Raw genomic sequence first — 13320 nt, 5'->3', positions numbered from 1 at the left:
TTCTTTAACCATTCTTTGGTAGAACGACTTGTGTGCTTAGGGTCATTGTTAGGGATCGACCGATATGTTTTTTTCAGGGCCGATACCGATACCGATTATTATGGAATTGGGATGCCGATAACCGATATGTGCAACCGATAAATGTAAACATTATAATTCACATGAAATTAAAAACATAGCACACACTGACAAAAAACCTTCATATCCATGAAATGTATGTTTAATTGTAAAATTGAACATGAAATTTTGTGCAGGGAGATGCCAGCAGCATTTGTACAATAAAGTCAAACATTAGTTAGAATAAAATGAGAAATAAAATAATAATAAAATAAATATTCACCAATAAAAAAAATAAAATCACTCCCTACTATATTACAGCTCACCATTTTCAGTGGAAAATAAATGAAAATACACTCTGGATTCTTTTACACTAAGAACTAAGTAAGACTTACCAACTTCAAGTAGTTTTTAAATAACAAACCAAGTGTAGGGAGCTGCCTGCAGCATTTTTTAAAAAGTAAAATCAAACATACAGTAAAGTAGGCTATCACTCCCTATTAGGAGCAGCTGCTCCTTTAAGAGTATATCGCTTTCCGAATCAGAAGTGCTAGCGAGGAGAATCACTTGCGCAAGAATTATAAATACTAGTCACACCTGGCTTGTATAAATGTTCAAACAGCGCTTTATAAAGTTGCCTTGACCACCTCTCTGAATGGCTGTCATTCTACTGTTCGAGTAGAACTACTGACACATTCACAACGTTTCCAGACGGGGATTTAAAAATGACTGTAGCCTACGTTATGCTGTTTCAGCGAGACTAGTTGGTTGTAGGCTAATTCAAGTGCTTCCTTCCGTAAGCTAAGTTTGCCTGGCTACACAGATGCAAATGGACAATTTTAACGAGTAGTAGATGAAGAATGTAAACATATAATGATGTTGTGCTTTTGCAATTTGTGTGTTTGTGACTTATTGCGGCAAAAGCAGCGTGTCCTTACCTTGATCCGGGCGCCTTGAAACAGTTCAGAGTGTTTAGCTGCGCGTGTCGATTGGCTATATCTCTTGTGCCAAACAAATCAGATGTTGTGGTGGGCGGGACCATGTTCTTGAACTCAGAGAGGCGAGTGCAGGAAAGGATGTGCAGTGACCGTCGCGTTAGGAACGAAATGGCTGCAAAAAGGCATGTTATCGGCATATCGGTGGAAATTATGGCCGATACCGATAACCCTAAAAATGCAGAATATCGGCCCGATATATCGGCCAGGCCGATTATCGGTCGACCCCTAGTCATTGTCTTGCTGCATGACCCACCTTCTCTTGAGATTCAGTTCATGGACAGATGTCCTGACGTTTTCCTTTAGAATTTGCTGGTATAATTCGGAATTCATTGTTCCATCAACGATGGCAAGCCGTCCTGGCCCAGATGCAGCAAAACAGGCCCAAACCATGATACTACCACCACCATGTTTCACAGATGGGATAAGGTTCTTATGCTGGAATGCAATGTTTTTCTTTCTCCAAACATAACGCTTCTCATTTAAACCAAAAAGTTCTATTTTGGTCTCATCTGTCCACAAAACATTTTTCCAGTAGCCTTCTGGCTTGTCCACGTAATCTTTAGCAAACTGCAGATGAGCAGCAATATTCTTTTTGGAGAGCAGTGGCTTTCTCCTTGCAGCTCTGCCATGCACACCATTGTTGTTCAGTGTTCTCCTGATGGTGGACTCATGAACATTAACATTAGCCAATGTGAGAGAGGCCTTCAGTTGCTTAAAAGTTACCCTGGGGTCCTTTGTGACCTCGCTGACTATTACGCGCCTTGCTCTTGGAGTGCTCTTTGTTGGTCGACCACTCCTGGGGAGGGTAACCATGGTCTTGAATTTCTTCCGTTTGTACACAATCTGTCTGACTGTGGATTGGTGGAGTCCAAACTCTTTAGAGATGGTTTTGTAACCTTTTCCAGCCTGATGAGCATCAGCAACGCTTTTTCTGAGGTCCTCAGAAATCTCCTTTGTTCATGCCTTGATACACTTCCACAAATATGTGTTGTGAAGATCAGACTTTGATAGATCCCTGTTCTTTAAATAAAACAGGGTGCCCACTCACACCTGATTGTCATCCCATTGATTGAAAACACCTGACTTTAATTTCACCTTCAAATGAACCGCTAATCCTAGAGGTTCACATACTTTTGCCACTCACAGATATGTAATATTGGATCATTTTCCTCAATAAATAAATGACCAAGTATAATATTTTTGTCTCATTTGTTTAACTGGGTTCTCTTTATGTACTTTTAGGACTTGTGTGAAAATCTGATGATGTTTTAGGTCATATTTATGCAGAAATATAGAAAATTCTAAAGGGTTCACAAACTTTCAAGCACCGCTGTTCATATACATATATACACACACATGCACACTATACACACACACTTATTTTTATATATATATATATATATATATATATATATATATATATATATATATACACACACACACACACACACACAGTGTCTATTTAGTGTAGAAGTGTAGATGCTTTTATTGCTTTAAGCACGTGTTGAAAGGGGATTCTGTATATTGTGTTGAGAACAAGTCTTATTTTTACTTTTTCTCTTTCTAGATTATTTCTGCATTACCTCAGTGCCATAAAAATGTTTTTAACTATTTAACGGCATTTCTCCGAGAGTTGTTGAAGAACTCTGCACAGAATCGGCTGGATGTCAATATTTTAGGTAAGTCAGACGGACACTTTCGCTTCTATTTTTTTGCATATTCTTAGACACTTTGGTTTTGTGAACATGGGCGTTTTCAAGAAAAGCAGAAGTCAAAGATTATTTCCAGAAAACATGGTTTGTTTTCTGTTTTTTGTTTGTAAAAAATGAACATTAAATAAACTGGTTTAAAATAAATATTAAGCTGTATCCAGCACTACCACATCAGGTTTATCTATGGTACAATGTTTTATACTTTTATTTACAGTATATACATTTATAGAACACCACAATAAACAGAAACCTTAAAAGTTGTGGATATACAATATATGTAATTGTTTATTTATGAACAGCTGACTTCATACGTCTGTCCTGACCAACAGAGACCTATGGCTACGTTCACATTACAAGTCTCATTGTTTAATTCTGAGTTTTTGCTCAGGTCAGATTTCCCCATCTTGACGGTTCGCATTCATAATTACAAGTGGCCTGTATCCAGCTGTAATGCGAATGCATCGGTTCTCCGAAACGACACACACGTGCACATTAATACGGTTTTGCGTGAGTCATCTGTGTCCCCAACAAAAAATGTCATATTAGAAAAAAAAAAGCCAGACTGCTAGCTTTTGTTGTTTTTGCAGCTATTGTTGCTATCCTCCATTGTGGTTTTGCTATGCTGCTGGTGCTGGATGATGAAGACAGCATTCAGTGCATGCGTATAGACAAAAAGCTATGTGAATTCCGATCTGACCCTTCTCATTCATGTCACATAACTACAAATCGGATACATATCTGATTTAGGATCACATATGAAAGTGACTCAAATCTGATTTGAAAAGATCAGATTTCTGTGTCCACACAGCCCAGAAAAAGCAGGGGTGGGTTTCCCAAGAGCCTCTTAACGCTAAGAGCATCTTAACTAGGAGAGTGAGTGTTCATTGTGTTGCTCGCGCTACCATTTAACTATGTGTAGTAAATCTTTGTGCTCTGATGCTTTTGGAAAACTCAGTGCAGATCTGTATCACATTTTAAGAAAAAAAAATCAGATTTGAGTCACTTGAGCCTGATAAGGGGAACGTAGCCTATGTATAGTAATGTTAATTTTCATTCTTTAGTTCAATGCAGAATGTAGCTTAAAATATTATAATGGGTTCCCAAGTAAGTATTGTCAGGAGATAGTGTTTTTATGATAGGGTTTTCTCTCCCTTGTTGATGAGTGTGACAGTAGCTGATCATGGACATTGGGGAGCTCATGTATAATGAAGAGGGCAGTTAAAGGGCATATTCTGGACCAATTTTTTTGTTTTTTTATGAAAGTATGTCCCTTTACACACACATCCAGAAGGGTAATTTTGCACAAGGCCATCTGTCGACAGCAGAAAAAAATAAAATAACAAAACGCATCTGGAAAAATCCCAAGGGAGTCTGGAGCCAGATTCGTGACGTTATCTGCGGAAGCGCCAGCAGGCTGCGCGAGCTTGTGCAGTTTCAGTGCACAGCCTGTGTAGACGAAGCACTCCCATTTCTCTCTCATTGTCTGGTCTTTTGGAAAACGATGAGTACTAATCCCATCAAGATTGGTGTTGCTACACCCTCCTATGATACATTTGTTAACCATTTTAATAAGTACGTGATAATGTTGAAGAAATTTGCAGAAAACCACCAGGTCGTTTTCTCATAAACAAACCAGCACTGACGTAGGATTCAGAGGGAGGCGTCCTGCAGATGACGTCACGAAAATCAGTGTTTGCCGGGAAATTCAAATGCAAAGTTTTTTCAGAGGCGGACCAATTCGCCTCAAATGGCTTGATTTCAACTGAATTTTTCTGGTATTGCGCAAGGTCAAAAAATTGCAGAGAATGCAGAATGTTACAGATATTTGACCAAAGTTTGATATAAAATAGGAGAATTACATTGATCTTGCTCCTGAATTTACCCATGATATGCACTTTAATGTTCTTTTCCAAGCACATACATTATAATGTTACTCTCAGATGTGCAAAGTCACAATGCACCAATACAAGACCTTTTATAATGCCAGATCTGGTTATCTAGCTATACTACAACGAACTCCTTGGGGATGTCCAAATCGTTCGTTATATTGAAAAGTTTGTGATACTAAAATCGACCCACTTGTCACACCACTCACTCACTCTTGCGTAAAACAAGACCAACTGTGTTTAATTTATATTTACGCTTAATTCACTTACACATTTACAAGGTAAAGGAAATGTCACTCTTTTCTATGTGTCATGTAAAGGAGCCAGATGGATGAATATAATTGCAGAAAGTGTTTATTTACAAACAGGCAAGCAAACAGATCCAAAATTTCATGCAAAAGCAGAGTCAGGAAACAGACAAGGGTCACGCAAGGCACTAATAGAATAGCCAAGGCAAGAACAAAAGGCAGAATCCAAATATACAAAAAAAAAAATCAAAACCAGAAGGGCAGTACAGAGACCCAAGGTACAGGGTGTAGACTTTGTAAAGTCTGTGTGTTTTGCAGTCTTTATAAGTGCGTTGTGATTGCACTCTGATCAGCAACAGGTACACAGTAATTAGTCCTCATGAACTTGAGTGCAGTGTGCATGGAGTACCAGTTTGAGGTGAGCCACTGTGTGCACATGTGACACAATGTCATAAAAATAATGTGAATATTGTACACTTTCAGTTAGTAAAAGTACAGTACAATCGGGAGTGAGCATCAGTTTTACTTGCCACTCCCAAGTCACTATTGCAGTTCATAAGACTGAGTTAAAGGATTATGAACGGAGGCCATGGGGTTTATTTTGTCTGTTATGGAAATGACGGAGGATACCAGTGTATAGAGATCTTGCAGTCACGTGACTGGAAAGTACACAGCCGCCATCTTGTCGGTAAAAAAACACAGCTGAATACTGCTGCACTCGTGTACAGAATGGATCAATTTCAACCGACGGACTACACGGCTCATTTTTCTAATGAACAGATAACTAGATATATGTCTAAAATAAACGATCTACAGATTAGTGACCCTTATGGCTTACCGGACGTAGTTTTCACGACCGTGTCAGTGGATGTTTAACTGCCAGCGGAATACCCAGACGTGTATAATTACCTCATTAACTTTCCCTCGCTGTTCAGTGGTGAAGCACTGCGTGCTTATAAATCTCTGGACAGTTATCTTTACAGAAATTCAGGATTTGTCAGCGATTCAGATGTGGCATCTTGTAAACAAGAAAATAACAATCCTCATTGGATGGGTAAGTCACTTAAGTATTGAGTATAGCACTGACCAGCTGATTATAGAATAGAATAAGGTAATTCCAGCTGTAATTCCAAATCGTCCGTCTTGTTTACCATGGATCTGGCGTTGGAGAGGTAGAGGCTTGGCAGTGGAGATTTGAGTGGCTGTTTTCTGAGCTTAGTCAACTGGCCGGCTCTGCAGCCTCGCTTTTGCTTCCACTCCCGGCGCGCCTCCTTCGCTTTGCTTCCGATAACAATCCACGGAGACCCCGCTGGTCTCGCTATCTCGTCCGGAATGTTGTGCATGCGATGGAAATCGCTACAAACCGTCATTTTCTGCTGGAAACCAATGTCCAGTAAGTCCATACGGTTGTAGTGGATATTGAGGTCCGGTACAGACGAACAACACGCAAAAATACACACAAAAAACATAAACGTGCACAGGTAGGGAGAGCTTGTAGCCGCAGCCGTTGTAGTAGAATTGTATATAGTAGGGTTTTCCAGAAGAAAAGGTAGAAGTAGAAGCAGAAGTAGAACCAGAAGTAGAACTAGAAGTAGAAGGCGGAAAATGGCGTTTGACCGACAAGATGGCGTCTGTCACAATCTGGATCGGCTGTGACGTCACATGCAAGTGCTCCATTGTTGTCAGTTTCCACCCACTGACTCACTGTGTTTTCTAAATCGTCACCATTCGCTTCTTTCACGTGTTGCAAATCATCAGTGATTGCAGCAGTTATTTCATCCTTTTCTCGATCTTTTGATCACCGTTCTCGATAATTGTCAGTGTTCAACAACAAAGCGAAGCTTATTAAGCCTTTGTTTTATGGCATTAACTGCAGACTTGATTGCTTATTGTTCGTCTCTGGTGGGAAGAGGAGCACATGGCTCAGTGATTTTTTTTTTTTTGAATACTCCAACTGTCATTAAAGGCAGAGGACATGAACTTGGTTTATTATATTCGAAAGTTTGTAGTAAAAGAGTTTGTTATTGCGTGGTTGCAGTGTTGGGCCTATCTGCTGTAACATTAAGTAACTATATTGATTGGCTTTCTTTGGGCATTATTTGCTTAGTCAGACCATGTTCACTGTACATTACAAATTGGAAAAACTGATCAACTGTGGCCTTTAACAGCCAAGCTATTACCAAAGCTAAGCTAGTCGCAAAAGAAACTTCTTTAGGAGTAAATAAACATGATTGTTAGTTTTATGAAGACTTGAGCAGTTGTTGGTTTTCGAACACTCATGAGGAGTGCGACTACTTTGATATGAAACTGATGTGTTTGGCCAATATAAAATGCATGAGCTGTATTCAACATGTTATTTCTGTTTTTTTCACAGCCACAATATTTGCTGCCTTAATGTTAAGGTCCCCCACAAAGCAAGACATTTCGGAGAAAAGGAAAGCAAAGGAGTTTTTCCAGCATTTTCTGGTCTCAGAATCCCACTAATACACATCACTGTCTACTTATTTTGCTGCACAGTATTTGATGAGATTTTTGTTGCTATAATTTGTCTAAGTTGTTCTATCATTTTATTTTATCATCATTTGTGTTAGTGATACCATTTTAATTCAAAAATTTAAAATAGCATATTAAAGACAGCATTCTTTTATTATAAAATAAATGTTTTTTGGGGGAGAAAAAAAAATTATGCACATTTTCCAGTTGTGTCAAAAGTACTCAATCAGCAAAGACATGTTTGGGTGCAGGCTTTGCACGTGAACTGTGACACCTAAATAGCTAGTGATGGCAAATTTTATCATTGTGTAAAACCTTCATAGAGTTCTTGTCATTACAGATCATGTAGAATTTTAGTAATTGAAAGTGAGGGAACAGTTTGAAAGGTATTTCACTGCTTATCAATGTCTGTCATTACAGATCATGTAGAATTTTAGTAATTGAAAGTGAGGGAACAGTTTGAAAGGTATTTCACTGCTTATCAATGTCACAATTATGCCATTTACCTTTAGCTATAACGTTGTAGTTGCAGTGCAATGTTAAAGTGCCATTCCACCATTGGATGTATTCTTTGGCATAAAATACAATATATTTTATGACAACATGACTAGACAGAGAAATCTTTTAGCTTCAAAATGATATATCAAACATAATTTTTTGACAACGACAAGTATATTAATTTTGCGACCAAAGTCACCTACCCTTTTAATTTCCGCGCGGTAGTGAAACGTGATGTCATCGGCAGGTTCCCCTTCTTGTGTACCACGTGTCGGTCTATTTTTAGACCAGGAAACCCCCAAAGTGAGAGAGTCATTTCTCCTCGTATATGGGGGCCAAAAAAATTGCGAAAAATTTTGAGTTAATCTTTCAGTTAGCTAGATTTATTGGTATTAGCTAGATTTATTGGTATTATTTTTATCGCGTTCTATCCGCCATTGCTGATAATATGTGCCACGTCACGTGGTACACAAGAAGGGGAACCTGCCGATGACATCACGCGCGGAAATTAAAAGGGTAGGTGACTTTGGTCGCAAAATTAATATACTTGTCAAAAAATTATGTTTGATATATCATTTTGAAGCTAAAAGATTTCTCTATCTAGTGATACCATTTATATATGTTGTCAAAATATATTGTATTTTATGCCAAAGAATACATCCAATGGTGGAATGGCACTTTAAGATTTGGACACCAAACATTTTTGCTGATTTTGAGGCAAGTGGGAAAATTGTGCACTTTTGTAAGGCAGCTGGATCATATAGAAGTCATTATTTAAGGAGCATATGTGTTTGTATTTTGATGTAAATACAAAACCATTTTTATATTAAAAAAAGTAATGAATTACAAGTGTCCTTTTTCACTTAAAGCCCTGCTGATTTTAAAATAATTGTACTTTAGTCTTGCTTTACAAAAGAATAAAACAGATTGAGTCCATATAATTTTTTTTTCTCTTAAACTTACTTGGTGATACACACACACGAGGCTAAGGGCTGTAAGAAGGGCAGGAGCTCTGTGCTGAGTGGGCGTTGAGACTTCTCTGGGCTCTGAGTGGTGACTGAGGAGGCAGAGCTGTAAACAGCACACACGTTCACTTCCCAGGATGAGGAACTGGAATTTGACGTTGTTCAATCATGGTGGGGAGGGGAAAGGAAAAAAGTGCCAGTAATCACAATTATACAAGCATTTGGCGTCTACTTGAAACAGGTAAGCTAATGGAGGGCTGTCTGTTGGGATTGTATATTGATGCAGGTACGTGGTGTGTGTTGTCTTGTTCTCTCTGTGCGTGGACTTCACCATGTTGACCCGTCGTTAGCCACTCACCCAGTTTTTAGAGGTGCTTAGCTAGCGTTAGCCACTTAGCTCGCCTTTAATAATGCTGTGCTTATAAGTTGTCATGTTTTGGCTGCTAAAATCGTACTTTCGGGACATGTTCCCAGAAATTGTAGCCACGCTAATTTACCGAGGTAGCGGTTGTAAAGTAATGCTTACACCCACTGTCAAAACGAGCTACCATATCTGATTCTGAATGAGTTAGCACATAGCTAGCTTGCTAACATTTAGCTAGCATTATTTTTTTTTCGTCTAAACACCAACCGGTGTCAAACATTTCAGCATTTCGTATGTTGACGTCTTGTCTAATCGTTGTTTGTTTGTATGCGTTTATTTAATACTGTAATAGTATACAGTGTAACATGGTAATATTGTCATATAAGATAACTAGCTAAGTTGGTAGCTGAGCTAAGCATCTGGCTGTAGCTCTGACACAGGTTCTGTGTTCCAACTGTTTTTGTGACTTTTTTTAATGTATTTCACAGTCCGGGTTTTACATGATAATATGCTAAACAAAATAAAATGAAGATTTAATTATTTTTCTGATCAGATAACAGCAGTCTGTCGTTGTAGTTAGTTAGTAAGTAGCGCTAGAGTTAACGGTAGCAGTCGGAACTCGGAAAGTTCCAGAAACCACCAGACCGGCTCTAAAACTGTTACAGTTCACGCTTCTTAAAATAGGTTTGTACTGTTTAAACAATACTGTTAAACCGTGAGATGGTCATAAAATGTTAGCTACAAGACGTATAGCATTAACAACAACTTCGAGTGAGACAGAATGTGTTCTGTTTCACTTTAGGACGCAAATGACATGAAGGATGAACACGCTTAGTGCCAGCTGTTCAGCCTTCTGCACCTGTAACATGTCCGGGGTGTCCCTGAACTGGGTTCTGAATTTGCGCACTTATTCTCCTTCTTTGTTTTCGGAACAGTTTGTAGCTCCTGAATTACAACTGCGTACATTTTAAAAATCTATATATAATTTCGGGTTGGTCAAATTTCATATAACGGTGAGAATTGTAGTGTGGCTGTATCTTCTAAAATGGGGCAGATTTCTTAGATCAGTAGATCATGTTTTACATTTCTGGCTTCACCTGTAAGGTCTGCATTAAAGGGTGTTAAGTATATGAAGTAACCCTGAGCCAGTTTTCATTGAATTGTCACTAATCAGTGAACTTCTGGATGGTTTATGAATGAATGAATTTATTTTTATTTCGAACGTACAGTGGGGCAAAAAAGTATTTAGTCAGTCACCAATTGTGCAAGTTCTCCCACTTAAAAAGATGAGAGAGGCCTGTAATTTTCATCATAGGTACACTTCAACTATGAGAGACAGAATGAGAAAAAAAATCACATTGTCTGTCTGATTTTTAAAGAATTTATTTGCAAATTATGGTGGAAAATAAGTATTTGGTCAATAACAAAAGTTCATCTCAATACTTTGTTATATACCCTTTGTTGGCAATGACAGGTCAAACATTTTCTGTAAGTCTTCACAAGGTTTTCACACGCTGTTGCTGGTATTTTGGCCCATTCCTCCATGCAGATCTCCTCTAGAGCAGTGATGTTTTGGGGCTGTCGCTGGGCAACACGGACTTTCAACTCCCTCCAAAGATTTTCTATGGGGTTGAGATCTGGAGACTGGCTAGGCCACTCCAGGACCTTGAAATGCTTCTTACGAAGCCGCTCCTTCGTTGCCCGGGTGGTGTGTTTGGGATCATTGTCATGGTGAAAGACCCAGCCACGTTTCATCTTCAATGCCCTTGCTGATGGAAGGAGGTTTTCACTCAAAATCTCACGATACATGGCCCCATTCATTCTTTCCTTTACACGGATCAGTCGTCCTGGTCCCTTTGCAGAAAAACAGCCCCAAAGCATGATGTTTCCACCCCCATGCTTCACAGTAGGTATGGTGTTCTTTGGATGCAACTCAGCATTCTTTCTCCTCCAAACACGACAAGTTGAGTTTTTACCCAAAAGTTCTATTTTGGTTTCATCTGACCATATGACATTCTCCCAATCCTCTTCTGGATCATCCAAATGCTCTCTAGCAATCTTCAGACGGGCCTGGACATGTACTGGCTTAAGCAGGGGGACACGTCTGGCACTGCAGGATTTGAGTCCCTGGCGGCGTAGTGTGTTACTGATGGTAGCCTTTGTTACTTTGGTCCCAGCTCTCTGCAGGTCATTCACTAGGTCCCCCCGTGTGGTTCTGGGATTTTTGCTCACCATTCTTATGATCATTTTGACCCCACGGGGTGAGATCTTGCGTGGAGCCCCAGATCGAGGGAGATTATCAGTGGTCTTGTATGTCTTCCATTTTCTAATAATTGCTCCCACAGTTGATTTCTTCACACCAAGCTGCTTACCTATTGCAGATTCAGTCTTCCCAGCCTGGTGCAGGTCTACAATTTTGTTTCTGGTGTCCTTTGACAGCTCTTTGGTCTTGGCCATAGTGGAATTTGGAGTGTGACTGTTTGAGGTTGTGGACAGGTGTCTTTTATACTGATAACGAATTCAAACAGGTGCCATTAATACAGGTAGCGAGTGGAGGACGGAGGAGCCTCTTAAAGATGAAGTTACAGGTCTGTGAGAGCCAGAAATCTTGCTTGTTTGTAGGTGACCAAATACTTATTTTACCGAGGAATTTACCAATTAATTCATTAAAAATCCTACAATGTGACTTCCTGGATTCTTTCCCCCATTCTGTCTCTCATAGGTGAAGTGTACCTATGATGAAAATTACAGGCCTCTCTCATCTTTTTAAGTGGGAGAACTTGCACAATTGGTGGCTGACTAAATACTTTTTTGCCCCACTGTATAAAAAAATGTAACTATTTGTACATACAAAAGAAAGAAAACGAGAAATAAAAAAAATAAATAAAATAACATAAAGAGCGTAGTGGTTAGCGCTGTCGCCTCACAGCAAGAAGGTCCTGGGTTCGAGCCCCGGGGCCGGCGAGGGCCTTTCTGTGTGGAGTTTGCATGGTCTCCCCGTGTCCGCGTGGGTTTCCTCCAGGTGCTCCAGTTTCCCCCACAGTCCAAAGACATGCAGGTTAGGTTAATTGGTGACTCTAAATTGACCGTAGGTGTGAATGTGAGTGTGAATGGTTGTCTGTGTCTATGTGTCAGCCCTGTGATGACCTGGCGACTTGTCCAGGGTGTACCCCGCCTTTCGCCCATAGTCAGCTGGGATAGGCTCCAGCTTGCCTGCGACCCTGTAGAAGGATAAAGCAGCTAGAGATAATGAGATGAGATGAACATAAAGAGCTAAGACATTACAAAACACTGCACATTGTTCGAAAAAGGAGTGGGAAGAAGTACAATACTTTTTTTTTTTAATTTCCCACCCATTTTTAACTACCCCGAAATCCAAACTACATTAATACACCTATAAAAATATATACCATATATACACTTCATGAATATCTATATAAGTATATAATTACAAAAATATATACTACATACCATATATATATATATATATACACTTCATAAATATCTATATAAATATATCATTACAAAAATAAATATCTACTACATACCTATCCCTGGCGGCACGGTGGTGTAGTGGTTAGCGCTGTCGCCTCACAGCAAGAAGGTCCTGGGTTCGAGCCCCGGGGCCGGCAAGGGCCTTTCTGTGTGGAGTTTGCATGTTCTCCCCGTGTCCGCGTAGGTTTCCTCTGGGTGCTCCGGTTTCCCCCACAGTCCAAAGACATGCAGGTTAGGTTAACTGGTGACTCTAAATTGACCGTAGGTGTGAGTGTGAATGGTTGTCTGTGTCTATGTGTCAGCCCTGTGATGACCTGGCGACTTGTCCAGGGTGTACCCCGCCTTTCGCCCGTAGTCAGCTGGGATAGGCTCCAGCTTGCCTGCGACCCTGTAGAAGGATAAAGCGGCTAGAGATAATGAGATGAGATACCTATCCCTATAAATATGAATATATAAACTATCCCCATAAATAAATATATACCATATACTAAGTTAGTTCTAATATAACAATCAACCCTATTCTATTTATCCCTCATCATCCTTTTATGTTTATAGGCAACATAAGCACTTGGACGGGTGTATAAGACCAAGCAGTCTTGTCAGG

General features: G+C 39.7%; 1 protein-coding gene across 7 annotated transcripts in view; it reads left to right on the top strand.

Annotated features, from left to right (window-relative positions):
* inpp5b (inositol polyphosphate-5-phosphatase B) overlaps nt 1-8022 on the top strand; it is a 67615-nt gene extending 59593 nt beyond the window's left edge. For 4 of the 7 annotated variants that reach the window (XM_060922169.1, XM_060922170.1, XM_060922168.1 and 1 more), the window contains 2 exons: nt 2623-2734; nt 7276-8021. In XM_060922169.1, coding sequence (XP_060778152.1) covers nt 2623-2734; nt 7276-7385 — 222 coding nt within the window. In that variant the 3' untranslated portion in view covers nt 7386-8021. Of the gene's footprint in view, nt 1-2622; nt 2735-7275 lie in introns of all 7 variants that reach the window. The other 3 variants (XM_060922171.1, XM_060922172.1, XM_060922166.1) reach the window with 2 other exon arrangements.
* The last annotated feature ends 5298 nt before the right edge of the window (nt 8023-13320 follow it).

This window comes from Neoarius graeffei, chromosome 5, assembly GCF_027579695.1.
Source record: "Neoarius graeffei isolate fNeoGra1 chromosome 5, fNeoGra1.pri, whole genome shotgun sequence".
Classification (NCBI taxonomy): Eukaryota; Metazoa; Chordata; class Actinopteri; order Siluriformes; family Ariidae; genus Neoarius; species Neoarius graeffei.
Note: the sequence above shows the minus strand (reverse complement) of the source record. Positions and strands in the feature narration are given on the sequence as shown.